The sequence below is a fragment of the Aphelocoma coerulescens genome, chromosome 26 (genome assembly GCF_041296385.1).
Source record: "Aphelocoma coerulescens isolate FSJ_1873_10779 chromosome 26, UR_Acoe_1.0, whole genome shotgun sequence".
Taxonomy (NCBI): domain Eukaryota; kingdom Metazoa; phylum Chordata; class Aves; order Passeriformes; family Corvidae; genus Aphelocoma; species Aphelocoma coerulescens.
In genome coordinates, this window is record NC_091039.1 from 4,498,109 (window position 1) to 4,520,150 (window position 22,042).

Genomic DNA, 22,042 nt, shown 5'->3' on the forward strand with positions numbered 1-22,042 from the left:
CTTTGCTATTTTAATGCAATTCTGGCTCAGGCTTAAATGGAACTGGAAACCAAAAGGCCTTAATAAATAAATATTATGATAAGAAATGAAAGCAATGCATACACTCAAGATAATTTGAGGGGGGATAAAAACCTAAGCATTCCTTTCTGTGCCTAAATCATAAAGCTTTACGTGAAGCTGGACGCCTTCTCACCAAACCTTTGCCCTGGAAAATCTCTCCTGCTTGCCCAGGCTGCCCTCCGGAGAAGTCGCCTATTGTTTTAGAAACACTTTGAGCCAGATAAGACAATAGCCTTGAAATTCCTTCTAACTTTGTCGGTGACAGGGCTCGGGCGACCATGCGCGTGGCTGGAATCCGCCTACAAGAGATCTTTCATTATATCCTGCGCTCCGAGATTTCATTCACACGCTATTTAATCTCACCGTACGCACAAACGCGCAGCTGCCACAACAGCCCAGCCAGAGTCGGGCTGGGGAAACCTTACATGCTATGGAAAGAAAAAGAGAAAACCCGACAGATTGTCCAGATAGTGGTGAATTAAGGAGAAAACCCCCTTTGAGACAGCCAACAGGATCATGTATAGGGCTGTGTGTGCTCGTGTGGGCGCGCGCACTCCCGCGCGCGTGGATAGAAAAAATCTGAGCTAAATATAGAGGTGCTATAGAAAAGCGAAGGTATAGATAGACCATACATAAAGCTCCGTGTGTACGTCTGGGAAGGGGAGGCTCTGGCTCAACACGGGAGTTATGAAACAGAAAAGCCCGAAGTTGATAAGGATGGGACATACCTCTCTTTCCAAGAGATAGGGAAAGAGCTCCCTTAATTTTCAGGCTTAGCTGGGCTCAGCTACCCGAAGTTTTCGGCTGCCCACACCCCTGCAGCCAACATCTGAGATTCCCCCGTGCCGATGTGAAGTCCCCGAGCACAGATGCAGCCTCCCGGCGTTATCAACGCCCGCTCCGCCATCCCTGCCCTCCAACCCAGCCCGGAGCAGCCTCCTCGCCCACACTGCTGCCGTGGTAGCCCCATCTCACAGACACAAAACCAGCAGAGCCCTCCAAGCCCCTCCAAACAGCCACATTTTGCCTGTGATGGATGCAGACTTGTTTGCCCACCCTAATTTTCGCCCCTGCACCCCCTGCCTTGAGATAAAGAGTCAAAACCAAAAAAACTGAAGTCTAAGAAACGCAACTCATTAAAGAGTTTACAAACCCAACCCCAGTCCAAGGCAGTAGGCGAGAATATCTGCAAGCGACATTTAAAATCCCCTCCACTGTTTGTTGTTACTGCTGCTGCCTTCTCCAGCCTGCACTTAAACCCCAGCTCTAACGAGGAGATCCGGCTGCCCAATCCACACATCAAACAGCAAACCTTCGAGCAGGGAAGATTTTCTCTTACCTTGACTGGCTTTATTTGCCAGCGTGTTTCCAGAGTGGAGGAGAAAGAAAAGGATGGAAAATCCAGCAATCTGCAAAGCTCCCATTGCAATCCCAGTCTGCAGGGAGGAGCGGGGGCAAGAAGGGGGATTTCTAGTGCTTTAAAGGAAACAAGGGGCTGAGCATGCGAAGGAAAATCAAGGGGAGGAAGGGGCTCTCTCCTTGCCGTGTGTGAGACAGAGGGAGGGAAGGGAACTGAACTGATGGAAAAAGCTGCTCTGGGTTCAGTTTGGGGCTCTTGGTGCTGCTGAAGAGGAGAGAGCGAGGGAGGGAGACCCAGGGCAGTTGGAGGAAAGTGGACTCTATCGCCCTCTCTCTGGCGGCTGCTCTGATCCCTTCTCCTCCTTTTTTTTTCCCTTAAATAATCCCAGCCAATTCCAGTTTTGCAAGAGCAGCAGCAGCAGGAGCAGGAGCAGCAGTGCTGGAGGGGGGAAGCAGGCGCCTTGCCCTGGTGCTGGGGACCTGGGAAAGGGGAGTGGAAAGGAGAGCCCCATCCAAGCAACGCCCTTTTTCTCTCTCCCAGCCTTTCTTTCTTTCTTTCTATTTGGCTTTGGTTACTCCTTCACGGCTCCCCCCCTCGCACCCCCAAGGCTGGGCTTTGCCTGCAGGAATTTACAGTCTGCGCTGAAGGAGAAGGGCCAGTAGCCATGGAGACTGCTTCCCTGGGAGCAGGGAGGTCAGGCGGAGACCATGGGCGATCAATGCATCAATGCAAAGCCCCCCGCAACCCCCAGACCCACCCCGCACCTCGCAGCCCCTCGGCCAGCCGAGGGCTTGGGGTGGTGGCAAGGGGAGGGGGGCCAGGGGGAGGCGTATGGCATGGGAAAAGGCAAGGGGTGGGAAAGAAAAGGAGAAGGAAAAAAAAATATATATCGTTAAAAAACCCGAGAGTTTGCAGATGGCACGACCTGGCTGGGCTTGGTGGCTGTGGGAGCGTCTCGGGGTGCTGGGCAGGGGGAAACAGGGCCAGAGAGCAGCTCTGCTGGCTGCCCTGAGAGGTGGGAGGACTGGAAATAAGGGTGGGGGGGGAAAGAAAAAGCCCTTTCTGAAATGTTCTGGGGTTTTTTGTTTGCTTGCAGGACTTTCTCACAGCCCAGCCCCCTGCAGCTGCGGGCACCCCAGGGAGGCAGGGGGACCCCTGCCCTACCCCGTGACTGTCCTTGCGCTGGGAGCTGCTGGCACCATCTCTATTCCAGGGTGTTCCCGCTCCCTGAGCCAGGAGAGGCATCACCAGCCAGGAAACTGCAGCAGGAGGTAAGGCTGGGATCCAGGAGCGGGATCGGGAGGAAGGTGTGCAGTGATTCACCTGTCCAGGGACAGGGGGTCCGACAGCCCCAGTGGTCATCCTGCCCACAGGGTTATCCTGCTCATGGGCTCCCTCCCAGGCCACTGTGCTGCCCCTACACCCTCCCAAACCCCCTTTTGTCCTAATAACCCCTAAAGATACGACAAAGGGGGCTGGAGGCAGTGGGAAATGTCCAGCTAAGCCAAGGCACCCACGGTGGAGAGGAGGGACCACAGCTGGACAGGAGGATGCTGAGGAGTCCCTGGGTTTTTCCCTACAAAAACACCCCCTCCCTGGGCTGCCCTCATGGGACAGGGACCTTCCCTTTGGGAGGGGGTTTGCAGCAGCACACCAGTTACCCCAAACCCATCCCTGGCACAGCCAGGCTCCACGGCAGCTGGTAAGGGGCAAAGGTGCGAGATGATTCTTAAAGCTGTAAAAAAATGTACATAAAAATAGGAATGTGGAGGTGTTGTCCTTAGGATGTGCTGGGAGAGGACCCACCACTGGGAGTGTGCTATCCCACTGCTCACTGCCACTGGAGGAAGCCAGCTCCAGTCTGTGCCAGCAGCTCCTGGGTACAAAAGCTCCCTTCCTGAGATGTGCATCCCACATCCTGATCTGAAGACATCACCAGTGGGGTGCCACCACCCTCCTGTGAGTATCAGAGTATCACTGCTTTTCTTCCTGGGCTGGGATTTGCTGCAGAGACACAAGTCACTTATGGCAGAGACGTGTAAGAGCAGAGTCAAAATGGAAACTCTGCTCTGGATTACGTTGGCGGATCTCTGTGCCCAGCTGCTGCACCTCGCACCCCATCCTGTGATCCTTTATCATCATAACCAGAGGAAAACTAAACAATCCTCCTTTTTTTCCCCCCTCTAACCTATCTTCTAAATCTGGAGACCGATCTCACGGCACGAGGGACAAGACCTTCAGCAATGTTGATTTATAACTGAGCTTCTAAATTGCAGGTTTACGCATTAGTATAAACACCCATAAACCAGCCTTAAATACACAGGACCGTGTGTAATTAAAACGCCAAAACACCGAGCAGCCACGTGACAGCACGGGGGAATGAACAAACTCCTCGCTCGTGCCCAGACCGCCTCAGCAGGGACAGGTCTCTGGCCAAGCGCTCCCAGTTAAACCAGCGCCTTGCACCACTGGGGCTGGGTCTTGCCTTTGAAGGCACCGCTCACACCACGGGAGCCAAGGGGCTGACCCCCATGTCTCACCCCTCCAACGGGGTTGCAAAGTACCACAGCGAAGCAGTGGGGTTGCAGTGAACTGCTGATGCCCAGGAATTCCCAAAAAAAAGCGATATAATCTTGCTTTCTTCCCAAAGGATGCTGCCTGGTCGGGCGGTCGAAGGGGCAGTGGAGGTGCCAGGGCTGTGCATGCCGTGGTGCCCCTCCAAGCACAGGGCTGTCCCCCAAGGGGAAAGTCGGGCAGATGGGGATTCCCGACATCACACAGGGAGTCTGGAGGGAGTGCCATGAGTCACACTGAAATCACCTGCAGGGCAGCCCGCTCTTTGGCCCAGTGGTTCCTCACCAGCTCCCGTTGCTGCCGCGTAGGGCTGGCATGGATCCGCACCCGGGAGCTGTCTCCAAAACCCTTCACAGGCATTGGGACAACCCTGCCAGCCCGAGCCTTGTGTGTGTGTGTGTGGCAGGGAAGGAGGTGGCAGGATTCTCCTCCCTGCTGCCTCCACTCCCCGTTGTGCACTTCTGGGCAAAATCCATTTGCTTTGGCTTCATGTAGGGCCAGAAGATTCGGCCCATTGTGCTGTGGCGCTGAAGAGCCGGCGAGGAATTGTCAGCCATGCTGAAACGGTTACATGGGGAGTCATGAAAATTTACTGCACCATGCTCCGGTCCCTCGCCAAGAAATAAAAGCAAAAGATCACAACAGGCATTTTTTTAATTTGAAGCAAAATTAAAAAAAGAACGGATCCGCACTCAGAAAACAACAACCACATCCACAGATCAAAGCAGCTGTTCTCCTCTCATTCGGGGTTTTAAGAGGTTTCTGCAGCTACAGAGATGTTTACACAGGGAGAGAGATACATACATTGTGCTGTCTTGATGCTGCCTCTCCCCCCTTCATCTGGCAAAACATTCCCTGGGAGGCGATATGAGGTCATTCCTAGCCCCTGCCTTGTTTTCCTCAAGCTGCAAGGCTTCGGGGCAAGAGGCAATTCAGCTCCCATTAGCACACACACATTTGCACTTGGAACCCTCCCATGTACATTTTGCCTGGGGGGTGCTCTCGATGGACAGGGAACCAGCCCTTGCCAGCTTGTTCCCAGAGGGAATTCCAGCAGCCGGAGCTGCCGTGAGGGCCAGCGGCTTTGGCAAAGCCCCTGGGAAGGGAGCCGGGAGGTGGGCTGGCATCTTCTGCAGACCAGCATCTTCTGCAGACCAGCCGTAATATTTCTGTGGCTTCCACCACTTTTACGACGAGAGGGGCTGAACGGCTCTGGGGAGCACTAATGGGCTGTAAAAGGCTTTTTCCCCTCTGCCTCCTTGGCTCCAGCCCAATTCCGAGCGGCAGTGAGCCCCACTCCGGTGCTTGCGCAGGGACGGAGGCCGTGGGAACGCGCCAGGGCAGGCTCTGCCTTCACCTCTTGGCATCAGCACCTTGGTCCTGCTGCTCCGTGGGCAGCACCCGCTCTGGCAAACATGGATTCTGGCCGTGAGCCAGGCTGCACTGTCTGTGCAAACGATAAAACCCTCCGAGATGATTCTCCCCATCTCTCGCAGGGATTTAATGCCATGTGCTAGGAAGGAGCTGCTTCGGCTGTGTGTGCTTGCATGATGCTGAGCCAAAAGCTGTTTCTGAGGCTGCACAAGAAGCTGCCGAGAAGCAGAAGTCCCCGAGGCCCTAAGGGCTTGCAGAAGTGGTTATTGAATCAGGCAGGGATACTGCAGGCAGAACAGTGAACCAGGAGATTTCCCTTTCCCTCCAGTCCACGAGAACAAGAGGGTAAATGCTGCCAGTCCAGAGCAGGACCCCCCATCTTTGCCGGACCCAGCAGCTGGGGGATGGATGCTGGTGCTGCATCCAGACCCTGAACACTGGAAGGTGCTGGCTCAAGAAAACAGCAGCCCAGACATTTCAATGCCCCAGCGAGGGCTGTGGTCTACAACTTGGAACAGAATAGACTATTTTTAAAAACCGAGAGGAAAACACAGTATTCCCAGTAACATGCCAACAGTCCAGGCTCACGCAGCTCAGCCGGTCCCCAGCACTCGTCCCTCATTTCCCCAGCCTACAGTTTGATCCAGATGCCTCCAAGGTGGGTAAAAAAGCACCAGGTCCCACTAAATGACTGCCTGGCACCCTGTGACACCTTTTTTCCAGTGTCATGGAGCTTCCCAAAATGCTGCCTGCGAAAGCCCTTGTTTGTAATTCCCAGTTTGCAGCAGGAGAAGGTGACACACGCTGAGGTGAAGTGACTTACCCCGGCGTCACCAGGAAGGTCGATGGCAACGCCAGGAATAGCCCCATTCCCAGTTAACCACTAACCACACATCCCAGAATAAGGGTCCCTTTTTCCAGCTGAATTTATAACAGCTTTCCAAGTGACATAAGGTCTTACAGAAATAGGCAGGCTTTTATTCCAGAATAATTACTGGGAGATTGGACTGGAGCGTGTATAATTACACTGGTGTCGCTGCTGCTGGTGAGTCGGACCCTGTGCCACTGGGAGACAGCTTTTATCTCATCCTACTTTTTTCCACGAGCACATGTACGTCAGCTGGGAGATCGTCAGGATGTGGGTGGAGGAGGAAGGGGCTTTGGGTAGAAAGGAAAGTGATGTATCACTCTACAGCTCTGTTAATCACATTTCCCATAGAAGATGGCAAAAGGTCTTCAGCTACTGAAATCAAAAGGAGTCTTTTGGGGTGTGCTGGGTCACACCCCAGATGGACTCAGCAACACTGTGCATCTGCTTTGAGCCAGACACAGCTTTGGAGCAGGTGGGTTTTTTAAAATACATTTTATGTCCCACACTGGTAAAATCAAACTCTGAGTCCAGGTCGAGGCCTGAAACACATTTCTGACAAAAGCTGTGGGAACACATCATAGGAAAACATCCTTTGAAAGTAACCTCATCATTTATCAGGTGCTGATGTGTTTGTGTGTTGGCAAGAATGGTGCCTACCAGGAACGGGGCTGTGGGGGACTGTGAGGGGCTGCTTTGCTGCCTACAGCCGCGACAAGGCAGGGGTTAACTGTGACACCACGGGAACTCCAGGACCCAGACACACATGTTTAAAAGTAGCACTTCTCTCCTTAAAATAGTTTATGGATCTTACTTGGGGATAAATCCAACACCCTGGAGCAGAAGGAGACCTATTAATTCCTGAGTTTTTTCACGCTGTAGTAAAGCAGCGGTTTTATTTGCCCGCCTAGTGTAAGATGTCAGTCATTTTCCCACTTGCATTTCCATCTACAATTTAACAAGGCAGCAGTTTATTTCCAGAAGCCCCGGCCAGACCCCAGCCAACTGCGTCAATATTTTGTTGCTTACACAAATGCCACCATTAGAGTCAATACTGTGTTCCGAGGGAGGCTTTTTCCCTTTCTTTTTTCTTGGATGATGCATGTACAGCTCTGGAAATATGGGAGGGTAAAAGAAGCCTCTCTGAGCGTGTACCTGGCACAGAGGCATGGGCACAGTGCTCAGGGCACTGACCTGACCAAAGGCATTTGCTAATTAATTCATTCTTCTTAAGACTTAACTGCCTCTTGCCTTCAGAAACCAAGGCAAAACCTGAGCCAAATCCAAAGCCTGTCAGAAAACATGGAGAGACCCTCATTGACTGCAGAACGCTCCAGAGGAGGGAGCTGGCTGGTGCCAGCCGCGGAGCCGACAGGGGCAGCCATCCAACTCAAACCGGCCGCTTTGCTCTCCCACACGGCTCCTCGGTGCCACTTTTGGGACAGAGGAGAGAGGCAGAGCTTGGCTGTGCCAGGGGCTCCCCACCCTCCTCAGCCTCCTGCTACAGCACTGCTTTGGGGTGTCTTTCCCGTGCTGCAGCAGGTCACCATGGGCTGACCATGGCTGCTGGCTTGTTTGAGGGATGCTCCTCAGCCCACACTGTCTTGTTACCTTTGGCATGCTCTCCCAAAAACCCTCAGAGGTTTTCTGGTCCAGCATGAGCTCATCCCTCTGCCCCAGCCTCCCCGCACATGGCTCTTGAGCCATGGGGCTCTCAGGGCACCCCCAGCACCTTCCTGAATCCACACCCACCCACACCCCTAAAAGCTGGGGGGTTTTAACACTACATGTAGCTAAAACATCTGATAAAATCCCAAGGGGAACAAGGAGAACCCAAAGAACAAGGGTCTGACAGCCCAACCAGCTGGGGAAGCCCTGCAGGATCTCCTTCCTAATCCAGCATCAGACCACTTTTGCATGAGAACAGAGCAGCCTTAGTGTGTCAACAAGCCCTAAACGCCCGAGGGCAGCTGGAAGTGAGATGACATTATTTTTTTTATTTAAAACGGACTTCTTAACCTACAGGAAAGTAAACGTTCTTCTAGGATGGCCAAGAAAACCACACTGGGATTTTCCAAATGGGCATGACTGACTGTTTATGAGCAGAGGCTTCCAAACGCAGGAATAAATGGCTTGCTCTCAGCAGGTTTTCCTTTCTATATTTACCCTCACCTGAAATGAACATTATTGCACACTGCAACACTTATTCCCTCTGATCAGGGGAGCGGGCGAAGAACTAACCAGCCGCAACACGTCAAATAAATTGTTAATCTGGTGTTTGCACGGGCAGGGGGAGGAGGGAGTCCCCTGGGTTTGGGGCAGGGCCCAGGTCCTGCTTACAACTCCCATCCCAGCTCTGCAGGAGTGCTTTGCTTGCCTGCTGCCGCTCCTGGCTGCTGAGAGCTGGAGCTGGGCCCTTCATGGAGCTGATCCATTGGTCCCCGAGAGGTCTCCAGCCCTGTAACACCCAAGCAACCCTGATCACGGGCAGCTGGTAGAAAGGGATGGCATCTGGTGCAAGGACCTGCCCAACGCTGCAAGAGAAGACTTCTGAAGAGCAAGAAAGTGCATCCAGACCGCAGGTGAATGTTCAAGCACGAGATAATCTTCTCCAAAGCACTGGGCTTTGCCATCCATCTCCACGAGGCCCAGGTTTCACACTGCGTGTTTCTCTGCCTGTTCTCAAGGTGGGAAGTCCCTATAGATGCAAAGGGGTGGTGCCTCCCAGGGACAGGTCCCCTGGAGGCACAAACTGTCCTGCTGATGCACAGCTTAGCCATAAAAGACCCAGAAGTTTCCTTGATAAGGGGCTGGGGGCTGAGGCACTGTGAACCAAACCTCACCATGAGGCTGGTCACTCAGCTGTAAAATCTCTCCTAATCCCAGCCCTGGGGAAAGGAGAGGACAGGGAGATCACCTGCCTCTCCAGGACGTCGCCCACATCACATGGCTCCCTGGGTCACGCTCACACCCACCACCACCTTCAAATCTGGGCTTGACCTCCAATTTACCTTGCAGTTCACTAATTGTGCCATCCATTCTGGCTCGCCAGCCGGAAAAGGGGTTCACATCGCCCCAGGAAGTACAGGGGGGATTAATCCTCTATGGTAGTGGGGGAAGTTGATCAGTCATTAGTGTCTGCGGGTGCCAGGGACCCTTGGATGTGGGCAGCAGGGATGAAACAGCCTTGTTCTGCTCACAGGGCTTCCACCTACTCATGCCTGACAGGACCTGGTGCTTTTTTTTTTCCCAGCTCAGACTTTTCACTTTTGGAAAAAGTCTGTCCTTGTCAGAATAGCTGAGCAAACCCTTCCCCAGCCAGCCATTCCAAGAGAGTTTGTGTTAATCCAGATTAACGAACATAAAGCAATCTAGATAAACCGCATTAAGCCAAAAACACCTTTGAACTTTCTTTTTTTTTTTGGATCACAATCCCTCCCCGAGCGCTGTGTGTGGTTTGGGCCTCCCTGTACCTTCAGCTTCCCCAGAGCCGAGCTCTCCACCAAGCCACAATTAAGTCAAGTCAGCAAATACAAAGATTACCCAGAGCCAGCGGCACCAGCAGCAACCCAGTGCTTTGCACGGGGACCCCAAAACCAATTTTGGGTGCGGAGGAGTCCAGCGGGGTGAGATGGCACAAGAAGCATCTCCCCAGCTCCATGCACAACTCCCAGTCACAATGCCTGGGCTGTGGCCAGGCTGCCCATGAACCAAACCCCTCCAAACCTCAGTTTACCCAGCACCAACCCATCCCCTAAACACACAGATGACGGACTGGTCTGGAACACCCCGAGACCAGGTGCTGGCCACAGGAGGCTGGACAGGACAGGGGGTGGTTTGCTCCAAGTGGCTGCTCCCCACAGCTCGGACACGTCCGCTGTGACTAAGGTGGCAACAGCCAGCTCATGCACATGGGATGTCTCACGGGAAAGGTCACACACCACCTGAGGAGGAGGGAATTGACAGATACCATAGTTGCTGGTGAAGCACGTGGTGTGTTATGGGCACATACACACCTTGCATGCCCACGCCAGAGCTAGCACTGCAGCAGGCACTCGCTTCTCCAGAGGACTCCCAGCCAAAATCAGAGGCTACGGCAAACCCGATGCCAAGACATCCTCTCACCTGGACAAGGTGGAAAACACCCCTTCACATGCCTGCCGGGACGCTGGGAGCTCCTCAGGATCCAGCTGTCTCTGCCCACGTATTTGCACCAGCATCCAGCACAGGAACAATCCAAAGCTTGTCTAGCGCCCAGGAGCTCCTGCAAAAATAGCTTTCCTGGTGGATTGGGCAGAGGAAAACTCCAGTCTTCCCCTGCTCTCCCCTCCACAGCCTCCCAAAACACCTGCTAACGCTTTCTGCCCTCCACCCCCATTGCCTTCCTCCTCTAAGGCCAACTTCCAACAGCCACAGTTGCTACGCTCCAAATTCCCTCCTGTTTTGGAAGTGAGGGCTGTGGCACCTCCAGGGCTCTGCTTCTCCTGTTGGGATGGGGTTTGCTTTTTCACAGAGAGCCTTCTGCGGCTGTTCAGCACGGCAGCTCACAGCTCGGGGCACTGTGCCTCACTCCCAGGTGAGTTGGATCGGGATACACCAGGAAGTTTGCTTTCGCCTCCTCTGTCGGCGCGTGGGTGTGCAAACAGTGACCAGTTTCTCTGCTGGTTCGACTCTTTTAAATGGGGACTTTCATATTCATCAGGCTTGGAAAAACATTGCCATCTTTTAAACAAAAAATCCATTTCCCCTTCCATGGGGAAGGTATTTTTGTTTGCACTGGCAGGCTCTCCCCCTCGCCGCGCCCAGCATGGACATGACAGTGGGGCTGCAAAAGCGTGGCCATTCCGCAGGTGAGGAAGGTCCAGCTATGGAGCTCTCTCTGTCCCTGCCAGGAAAATGGGAGCCTTCTTGGAAAGCTGAGCCCTCCACACCAGGCTGGGTTTAATTTCTTAGGGAACTTGCTTCAAGCAGGGCAGAGGAGACCTGCATGGGCTCTCCACAGCCCCTCATCGATGAGGCAGATTTGCAGCCCAAATGGTCCTTTTCCAATGCGATCACCAGGGTTACAAATTTCTGAGGTGATAAAAGGGCAAACTGGAAATCTCCCTATGGAGTTTGCTGCCTGACACTCCAAGCGCTCACCCCGAAAGACTCAAAATCCCAATTTCCTCTGTTGGGATTTCAGCTAGATGGCTTGGCTAAAATAAATGGGATTAATCTAATCAGAGAGATGGATGGAGCTCATTAAAACAGTAGATTAAAAGAACACACCCTGCCCTATTACCAGTGCTCCTGAGGTCTTCTGCCTTTGTGGCAAGTTAAACCCACTCAGGAATTAGATTGCCTTGCAGAAATCTGCAGGAAATGCATTAAAAATACATTCTGCTATTACAATTCTTCATGTCACCAGTCACTTGGGAAAGGAAATTAATGCAGGGCAAATGCATATATATTTAAATACTTACAATTGCCTCCTCTGGGATCAGGATTTATAGGCTGGAAGCGATAGGCCCTGCTCTGAAACAGAGACAAGAGCAAACTGCAGTCCCCTCAGGAGCTGTGCTGTTCTATTCTCTACAAACGCTATTTCCCCATCTTCATCTTCCTCACACGAAGCTAAGGATCAGAAAAGGGCAGGAACTGGGTCTGGCACTGCACAAAGCTGCACAAGGAGCACTGAGGGGAAAATTCCTGGGCAGGATTTGGGCCAGATGGGTCTCAGGATGAGCTTGACGGGTTTTGTTTCTCATGACCGGTTTCTTTCCCACTCACAAACCGTTCCCGTGGCTCCGAGCAGCCGCCCCATCCCCTGCCCCTGCCCTGTGGCCCCGGGGGCTCCATAATCCCTCAGTGCCGCCGTGCCGGCCGGCAGTTGTCATGGATGCTGAGGAAATAAAGTAAGAAGGGGAAAAAATGCTGGGAGGGAGAAAAAAAAGGCAAATTGTTTATTGGCACACAAGGAGCCTCATCCCAGATTTCGTGGGTTTGCCCCTCGGAAGGTTTAACCCCAATCCCAGTGAAGTGCAGGGGAGGTTCCAGCAGGTGACAGGAGTCAGGCCCTTCCTTCTGGGCCCGCCGGAAAGGAAAATGGACAAACCCAGAGGAATGAGGGAGAAGGAAGGATGCTGCGGCGGCTACACGGCCAGCAGCGCTCCCTGCAGCTCCCCGACAGCTCCGGGACGCCGCTCCCCGCAGCCGGGCCCCCGCGGCAGCTTCCCGGGACGGCAGGGCCGGGATGCGATGGCAGGGCCGGCATGGTCGGGATGCGATGGCAGTGCCAGCATGCGGTGGCTGCCCCAGGGCCGCCCCCGGGTCTCGGCGCCGCGGCCGCCCCGTCCCTCAGCGCGGCCCCGGGACCCGCCTCATACCGGGGCCGTCTCCCCCCCCTCGCTCTCCCCCTGCGCCTGTAATGGGAGCGTCCCGCCGCGCCGCCTCGGCACGGCGCCTGGCGCGGCCCATTCGCGGGGCAGGGGGGCCCGCGGTTTCAGGGAGTCCCGGCCCGCCGGGCCCGAAGGCGGCTTTGGGGGTGGGCGCGGGACCCCCGGGGCGGGGGCAGTGTCCGGGGGCAGTGTCCGAGGGCAGTGTCCGGGGGCAGTGTCCGGGGGCAGTGTCCGGGGGCAGTGTCCGAGGGCAGTGTCCGGGGGCAGTGTCCGGGGGCAGTGTCCGGGAGCAGTGCCCGCTGTTAATTCGCTCCGTGCCCGGCGTTAATTCAGCCAGGCGGCGGGGCCGCCCCTCCGGCCGGCACTAGGGGTCAGCCCCGCGCCGGGGATCGCGGGGACGAGAGGGAGGCGGGTCCCCTCACACCCACGAGGTGATTTGTCTGCACACAAACCTGCGCGTTTTCACTCGAAAGCTGCTCAGTACATGCTTTTAACCCCGTTTTTCTCTGGAGGCTATGGTTCGTGTTCCTTCCCTTAACTTTTATCCTGCTTTTCTGCACCGGTTCTCTCCTGGAACCAGCTATGGGTGGTCACTGGTGACATTTCCACACCGACCATTGTGCATGAAATTGTCCTCAGAGCAACTTTGGACTGCCAGGGGTCAGCTTCTCCCTACAGGTCTGCGTGCATATAAATATAAATATAAATATAAATATAAATATAAATATAAATATAAATATAAATATAAATATAAATATATAAAAATATAAAAATAAACCTAAATCTAAAAATCTAAAAATCTAAATCTAAATATAAATCTAAAAATCTAAATCTAAATCTAAATCTAAATCTAAATCTAAATATAAATATAAATATAAATATAAATATATTTATTCAGGCTTGGCTTTTCTCTGTCCTGTAGCAAAAAATGTGCGAGAATGGGGGTGGAGGTGGTTTGGGTCTGACTGTAGAAGTAACAAGAAAATAAGATAGCTCCTGGAATAAGCAAAAAAAAAGTTGGAGCCTGTTTTATTTATTCATTGCTCCATGATTTATTAAGATGTTCTTAAATCTGATGAGTGTCAGGTATGAGTCACTAATATGGAAAGATTTAGAGGCTCCAGCTGTGTAAGCTGTGATTGTGACAGGAACAAAGCAGACTCTGCAGAGGAGCTCTCCTCTGAGGTGCTGGCATCTCGGCTGAAGAGCTGTTTAAGTGACTGACACTCGCTGCAGAAACAAGCACTAGCTAGAAAAACATTCTGTTGGTCTTCACGAGGGCGTGGAGGATTTCTCTGAAAAGTGCTGTGCTCTTTTTACCCCTCAGCTGACAGGGTAAGTTCTGCATTTGATGAACTTTCTCAGCACTCCAAAATGGCCCCACTTTACAGCATTTATTGCTGTGTAGAACTTTCAATTCACTGTCTCATCCCAAGGAGATTTTGGGGATTTTGGACTTGCTGAATGTCACCATCCAGAGCCTCTGCACTCACTTCAAGATCCGAGTGTCCAGTACAAATGGAAGAAATTCCAGGAGCTCTTGGATAAGCTGTCTAGCAAAATCAGGGAGAAAGGGAGAGAACTGCTACTTCTACAGGAGCTACTGAAGCACTAAATGCACCCTGGGTATTCCAAAACTGATGCTTTCATCACCTGTTCAGTAACAGATGAGAGAAATGCCTCTAAGAGCCAGAGGCCTCATGGATCCCTCCCTCAAGGCCTGTCACTGGCACACCTCACACAGCCTGAGCTCCTGGATGCAGAAAACAGAGCTGAGAGCCTTCCCAGGAGGAACTGGGAGTTCTCACAAGTTAGAAGAATTCTGAGATCCTGCGAGGAATGAGGGAATGCAGTTAGGAGGCCTATTTAAAAAGGAAAAGCTGCATTTGATGTAGACATCTTTTTTCCTAGCCTGCAGAGATTTCTCTATAGCTGCCTGTCTCCTTCCTCAGACTCCATTAAAGGTACTTCTTGGAGGCTGAAATCCTCTATCCAGTATAACATTCTGTGGATACCAGTCCCTGGAGTCTAACCCTGTGCTGGGACACGAGTGCTGTGTCAGTGAAAGCAGTTCTCTGCCCTTCCCTGCTGTCCCAGGCAACAGCACCACGCTGTTCCTCCCACACACATCCCCTTAGGCTGCAGTGCCCCAAACCTGCTTCTTGCCAGCTGAGCATGACCAGGCTGGTCCTGCAAACATCTTGTGTGTGACCCCACTGCAGGGAGCTTGGATCAGCCCAGAGAGGCTGAGCAGGAGCAGCAACAGCCCCTTGGGAGCAGCCCCCACCCTGCAGTCAGAGCAGCACAGCAGAGCCAGGTCTCACCTCCTGTTAGCCAAGGACCCACGGATCTGCTTTGCTGGGAGCCTGGGCAAAGGGAATTCCCTGAGGTAGGAGAAGGGCTCGAATACCTTAACAGCTTTTCCATAAAGACACCCAAACAAACAGCTGGCTCTGCACCTTCTGTAGAAGGATCTGGCCTCTGTCCCGTCCACACCACAGGTCACTGATGTGGCTTTCTCCTACGTGAAAGAAATTGGATGTTTGACAAAGGGAAAGCCAGGTGATTACACCTGATACTGGAGTGCTCTCAGGTGCCACACTGTGTCACCTGGGTTCCTGTGCTGGATGCTGGTTTATCTGCATCCATCCAGAGCGTTCCTGGTTCCTACAGCATCCTCCTGTAACAGGGCTGTCCCCACTCTGCTCCTGGCTGCCTGAGGAATCTCACAGAAGATTTCTGTTGATTGACCGATTATTTTTTGTTTTCATACTTTTCATCCCTGCAGGGCAGTGGATTCGTTCCCTCCTCAGCCTTTTAATTTTTCTCGATGGACAACATTCTCAAAAAGATTTCCCAAAGGGCCTTGGTTGCATTCAGGAAGAGCTGCTGGAAGTTGGGTGCGGGTTTGGAAGCACGATTTACAACAGGCAAGAATTTGGGATTTCTCAGGAAGGTACCTCTCCCAGATGCAAGTTGGATTATTTCTGATCACATTCTCCATGTAACCAGGCAGGGGTGGAATTCGTTCTCCTCCTGTTTCTCAGATCCTGCCTCAGCTTGTAAAAATCCATCTGACAACTCCACCGAGGCCAGCAGAAGGTGACCCTTGGCACATCAGGATCTGAATAAACCTCTCAACTAGAAAAAGCAGCAGCCTTTTTTCCTCAAAAAGCTGTCACTGTTCAGTGGGGAAGGCAAGGGGCTGTGGAGCTCATTGAACTGCAGTGCAGATCAGGCCTTTTTAACTCAAGGTGTTCATTCTGCCTGGGGCCTGTAACCTCTGCTGAGGTGTCAGTCCCAGCCAGGGCTGTGGCTGTGAGGGATAAAACCTCATGGTGTTTCAAACCATGAAACCAGCTCAGTGTATTTCATGTCAGCCCGAAAACCCGACTTGCCTTGTTATTAGAAATGGAACATACGGTATAAATTTAGCAATCCCTGGTGTATTTAGCATTTCACATCAGTCAGATTTTACTTGACACGAAAATCTGAACTTTAACCTGTTATTTAAATGTCTGGATTTCTTGCTCTAATTTTACATACTGAAATGTCCTAGTTCCTGGCAAGCCCCGGGTCTTTGCTGGATAAATGTTCTAAGCAGTGGCTGCCCAAATGGGTACTGGTATCACAAGAACCACTCACTGCCGTGCTGCAAAAAGGGATTTCAGTGGTTATCCCCAGTACAAGACAGCCCCCAGGAACACAACCCTTGCAGATGTACAGTTGGGGGGGGTAAAAATGAGCTTTTCCAACCTTCCATCACGTGTAGAATACACCCACAATGGCTGCAGATCCTTGTGGTGTCTTTACCAGAACATTTGGATGTGATTTTACGCATAAATTAGTCTCAAAATAATAATATTCAATATTTGGGTCATTATGACTGACTGCAGAAAGAGCAGCTTTAACCAAAGCTCCCAAACCCCCCAGACAGTGCCTGCAGGATGAGAACTGCCCTGCTTTGGCACAGACCCCCAGGAGACTTGGGCACAACACTGGGGCCACACACAACAGCACACACGTGTGTCTAAGGTTGTTTATTAATTCGGTCTGTTCTAAGTTGTACAATTATGAAAACAACAAAACGACTGCTGGAAGCCCAGGAATATTTACAATCTCGCCTTGTTGTAGTGAGGTCAGTCTATGTTGTTGCACAGATTGGTTATGTTTGGTACCACAAGATGTTTAAAATTCAGACAAATTTGAACAGATTAACAATTGTATATACAGGAAATAAAAGGAAATTCAAGTATCAAAATACAGACAGATTAAATAACATTTGTATTACAAATCAGCCCCACTGCCATACATCACAATTAGCAAAAATGTCCACATTGCAAACTGAACTCGACTGTCTCTGCTCTGTCAGGGAATCCCAGGTTATTCTTCTGTGGGTAAGAAAAATGTCTGAGCTGGGTTGACTTAGCGAGAACAGCACAGGTACTTTTCTTTGGGGAAAGAAAAATTTAAGTAATACCAATGTGAGATCTAAAAGGGAGACCTTAGCAACATGACAGCGTTGTGAGCACTGTGCCGGCTCCAAAACATGGATCTGAGCAGAACCGGGGAAATGCTGCTGCTGCTGCAAACTTCTGAGGTGGGTGGAAGGAGCATTAAAGCATTGGCTCCACCTCAGCTGCACACAGAACGGGACGTGTTCAGGGCTTTTTGGCATCTGCTCTGTGTCTCAGCAGCCTCCTGAAGGTACAGACTTCACTACAGGTACAGCCTGGAAGGTGCCGCATCTTCTCCCTGGGAGGGGGGACAGGCGTGTACCCCAAAAAAATTGCATAATTTCTTCTAAAAAGAACAATCCCAAAGCAAGTTTAAAGTCAGCTGAACAGCTAAGATTAGCGCTGTTTTTTTTTTCTTTGTAAACACAAAATAAAAAAAGGATAAAGCATCTTCAATTTGAAAAACAAAAATTCATCCCCTCCTATAAAAAGAAAGACAAAACTCGGCAACTCCGTTTGCCGGCCGTGAGTGAGGGCTCAGCCCACAAACCAAAGTCTGTGAAACACAATCTGTCTTTAAGAGAGGAACGAGGCCCGGGGCAGCCCCAACTCCTCCCGGGCAGGTAATACAGCAGATGCAGTTGGATGCAATGTCATGTTCAGCACCAGAAATTTGGGGCACTTTCCTCCAGATAGCACAAAACCCTGCAGGGAGGAAGAGCCCGAATACTGCGCAGTGGGTGGGTGAAGGTGGCCGGGAGCCAGCGACTGGCATGGCCCAGGGTCAGTCTCCAGCACCGAGTCCCTTGAGAGACCCCACCACACTGAACTGCCAAAACAACTGCTCTGTCTGTGAGGTGAGAAAGGGAGTATCTGGCTAAAGAATGGATCACTAAAGACAACCACAGGTTTACACGTGGGGCTGGAACGGACCACCAGGGTCACTGAGCCCAGTGCCTCAAGATTGGAGTCTTCATCACCACGTCACCTCCAAGCCAACCTCCGAAACAGCTCACGTTTCAGAAAGGAAAGGTGTCCCTCCTCCCAAGCAGAGGTTCAATTTGCAATCTCACCAAAGACTTGTTGCCAACACACCAAATATTTACACTTACACCAGTATGAATTGCAACATGTGCATAACAAGGAATGTTAGGTTTCCTAAATTCATTGACTTAACCCAAAATCTCCACTCCCCCTTCTCAATCCTTTACAGGTCTGTGCCCTTGGGATTATGGTTCACTTCCCTCCCAGCCTCACTGGTGAGAGAGACTAAAGGAAATCCTGACATACAGCAGCAACTGGAGTTAAACAGGAATTACTTGGGCACAGCGTTCCCGTGTGGCAGCAGGTCCCACAGCCCTGACAGGGCCTGACGAGATCATGACGGACGTGCTGCGCTACATTTTGCATCTGAAGAATTCATATCACAACCATTTTAACATTCTCCCCAGAGGGGAACAGTCTGAAAACACGTCAGTCGCAGCCCAAACCACTCTGAAACACTGTAATTTGGAATAAAAGCAAGCACGCAGCACCTTTGAGGTGGTGTCTTTGGGGACACTGGGCTCGGACGGGGCCAAGCCACCCTCAGGCTGATGTGGTTTGTCCTTGGGGATGGACTGTTTCAGTGTAATGCCCAAAATTTAACTCCTTATTTGTTCATCTTCTGAAACTGTTGCATTAATTAAATAATGAGCTAGTATCAAAAAAGTGCTAAATCACAATTGAATATACTTAAAAAAACCCCAACCTTTCAGGGCATAACTGCGTTTAAAAACAAGACAGGTGCACAGAGGCTGGAGAAGGGAGTTGTCCCCAGGAATTCAGTGCGGAAATGGGAAGAAACGGGGTCCTTGCCATAGAAATGTCAAGTATTGCAACATGACAGTTCGGGGGATAAGGAAGCTTTGTACCATTGGGGAAATTGGCCACAGCCACTCTGAGGTGAAAGATCCTTTGCAGATTCTTTTCCTCCAGTTACTTCCATTTGCTACAAAAGTGTGGAGTAGCTTGGAGAACAGGATGCAGACTTACCCCACCAGGTTCTCACACGGGAGGAAGGGATTTCCAGGAATTTGGCGTTTTCTCCTGTTCACCCAGAGCTGAAGCAGAGTAAGTACCGTCAGAAATGCGCACACCACGCCCCTGCTAAGACTTTTGATCGTGCTCCTCGCCGGACTGCGGGATTCTCAGTAAATAAAAATTTCTTTGTTTTTTTTCCTCACCAAAAAGCTGCAGCGCTACATTGAAACCGTGAACCGGATTTGCTCTGTGTCACTTCGTTAAAAAAGAAACGGGTCGAAAGATGTTTTGTCTCAAACTAGAAAAGGCGACATCGCTCTCGGCCTCCGAGTCTCGAGTTTTCCTTCGCTAGGAATGGAGAGAGCGGCTTTCCTGGGCGGACGCTGGGTCCCTTCCCCCCTCTGCTCTGGGAGCCCTCAACGAGCAGCCACACACCCACTCCGAGGCAGCCACCCGTGCCAGAGGGAGATGATCTTCACGTCAGGAGGCCACTGCGTCCCAGGTCTCTGTCCCGCTACTACATCCCGTGGTAGGAGACGGCTGCCCGGAGCTCAGCTTCGCAGAGGCAAACAGAAAGGAAGATAATGGAATGAATTTCCGAGGCATACAAAGACAGGTGCTGGGAAAGGTGAGGCGAACGGCCCGGAGATGGGACACAAAAGCCGTCAGGGCTACGGACACAGAGCGGCAGCGGCGCGGTTTGGGCAGGGCTGCCTGTGATCCCCGCTGGGTTTGGTCACCCTTAGAAAGGCACATGCTCTCATGACCCGGATTTAGGGGGTGTGAAGGGACCTGCCCTTCCCAGCTGAGAGCAGGGGGAGGTGAAGAGCTCAGACCCTCTGCCACTGGGAGGATGTGTGGCAGCTGCGTGGTGAACACCTACATGTAGAAACTGCTGTGCCACCCACACCAGGGAGTGAGTTTCTCTTAGAGGGACACAGAAACCTTCAGGGCACTCTTACAGCTTGGAAAGGTGCTGATGGAACCCAAACCCAACCTCCTGGAGCACCTCAGGCACAGCAGTGTTCTGCTGTCCACAAGGCCTGGGCTGGCAGGGTGGCACTGCAGCCCCTAGGCAGTGCTGGCTCTGTGTCAGGGGGCTCTGTGGCATATGACATGTATGTACTAGACTGAGCTTTCCTTTGTTTTTTTGCTTTAAGACAACTTTTTTACTTTTAGTCCTCTCACTGGGTTCTCACTAGCTGAGCCCTCAGTCTGAGGTCAGTTTGCCATTAAGTTGCAAATGACTTGGGAGATCAAACTCATTCCTGAGAAAGAGCTAAATAAGGACTTTGAATCATCAGATTTCACCGCAGGTGAGGGGAAATGGAAGCTCTGAGGCAGCAACTCCAAAGCCACAGCAAAACTCAGACAAGCTGCTGCTGGCCCTAACACCAGGGGCAAATAACCCAGGGCTGCTCCCTGACCTCTCCCTGCTGATGCTGCTTGTGGTGTCCAGCTGACACCTCCCCGCCCCAGCCCGGGGCTAACAACAACATGTGCATTTGGAAGCTTAACCACAGGCTGCCACGTGAGAACTACGCCCAGCGCTCACGAGAAGTCTGGTGAGTGTAAACACAAGGACTATGAGGGGAAGAAAAACCTACAAGGGACTGAAATGCATGCAACCAACCTCCCCCCCCCCATCTCCGAGGGGACAGAGCTCACAGTGGGAACGATCACACCCAGCCCAAACCAACGCTCCCCCAACACCCAAAGCAGGTTCTGCGCTGGGCTTTGAGGAGGAAGACTGTGGGCAAGGGTGGCCGTGAGGAAATGGAAGTGCCTGCGTGTTATCTGCAGAGAGCATCACAGTGGTTAGTGTCGGTTCGACTGGCAGGGAAGGAGAGGTGAGTTCACTGAACAGTACACAGCCGTGGCTCAGTCGGGAAGAGGAGGATCTAGGAGGAAGGAGTGTGTGCACCGCAGAGACAAGAGGTCTCCATCAGTCCAAGGACAAGGTGAGATAGAAAAAAAAGGCCTGGGGAGTGTCACATTGCCCCAGGGATTCACAGTGCCAGAGCGAGGGGGGAAGACGTGAAAACGGTGGGCGGCTTTCCTGGATCCACATCTCCGACTGCCAGCCTGCCCTCTCTGCTCCTCCTGCCTCACGGGCAGCTACAGCGCGTTACCCTTGTTTCCGAGTAAGGAGATTCACAGTGTTCAGCAGCGATCAGGTACAAAAGCCGTTTAAGTCTACAGTCTCCTAAGTGCTGCTGCCTTGGACGCGGTGCCTACGTGGGCTCAGGGCGAGCAGCTGGAGGAAGAGGGAGTTTAGAAGAGCAGACAGATCAGATCGCAAAGGCACGGTTAGACGGGGCGGACGCGGGCGTTTGCTTTAGAAGATAGTGGTCTCATACTTAGTGCTGAGGGTCCGCTTGGAGTCCTGCTTGGGGTCCACGACCCAGGAGACACTAGCATGAGACTGGGAGTCTTGGTCCACTTCAGGGGGATCCAGCTAGAAAATAAAGAGGGAAAGGGCATGTTAGGACACCTGTGCTTCTGGGACAGAACGAGTGGGGATTCAGAGCATGGAGCGCCTGCCTGCCTATTGCCCGTCCCAAAAATGTGCATGTGTGCAAGGAAGCAGCTCTTGCTGGGGAGGGCATTTGAGTCCTTCACAGCTAAAACATGTCTGGCCATGTCAGTCTCAACCCAGCACCCCAAGATGACTCCCTCCATTAGGCTGTGCGTCCCTGTCACCATCAGCGACAGCTTCGCTCATCTCAAGCAAGCATGAAAAACGGAGCGCTACAGAAACGGGACAGAGGGAGACAGCTCCTGGCAGGTGAGTTCCCACATGATTTACCCTCCTGACCAAACATGGCTCTTTCCTCTTGTCCTGCTAAATCAGGGTGCCACGGGGACGTTACCACCGCAGCAGGAGCAGCGGGGTTAGCTGAGAGCTGCCACACTGCATCAGCGGGGGCGGGTGGGAGCGGCAGAT

General features: G+C 52.2%; 2 protein-coding genes across 9 annotated transcripts in view; both read right to left on the minus strand.

Moving 5' to 3' along the window:
- SCUBE3 (signal peptide, CUB domain and EGF like domain containing 3) overlaps window positions 1-1,721 on the minus strand; it is a 33,257-nt gene extending 31,536 nt beyond the window's left edge. For all 3 annotated transcript variants that reach the window (XM_068996108.1, XM_068996107.1, XM_068996110.1), the window contains exon 1: window positions 1,400-1,721. In XM_068996108.1, coding sequence (XP_068852209.1) covers window positions 1,400-1,484 — 85 coding nt within the window. In that variant the 5' untranslated portion in view covers window positions 1,485-1,721. The remainder of the gene's footprint in view (window positions 1-1,399) is intronic.
- A 14,922-nt stretch (window positions 1,722-16,643) lies between these two features.
- ANKS1A (ankyrin repeat and sterile alpha motif domain containing 1A) overlaps window positions 16,644-22,042 on the minus strand; it is a 78,900-nt gene continuing 73,501 nt past the window's right edge. For 4 of the 6 annotated variants that reach the window (XM_068995731.1, XM_068995734.1, XM_068995727.1 and 1 more), the window contains one exon: window positions 16,644-21,553. In XM_068995731.1, coding sequence (XP_068851832.1) covers window positions 21,434-21,553 — 120 coding nt within the window. In that variant the 3' untranslated portion in view covers window positions 16,644-21,433. The remainder of the gene's footprint in view (window positions 21,554-22,042) is intronic. The other 2 variants (XM_068995729.1, XM_068995728.1) reach the window with 2 other exon arrangements.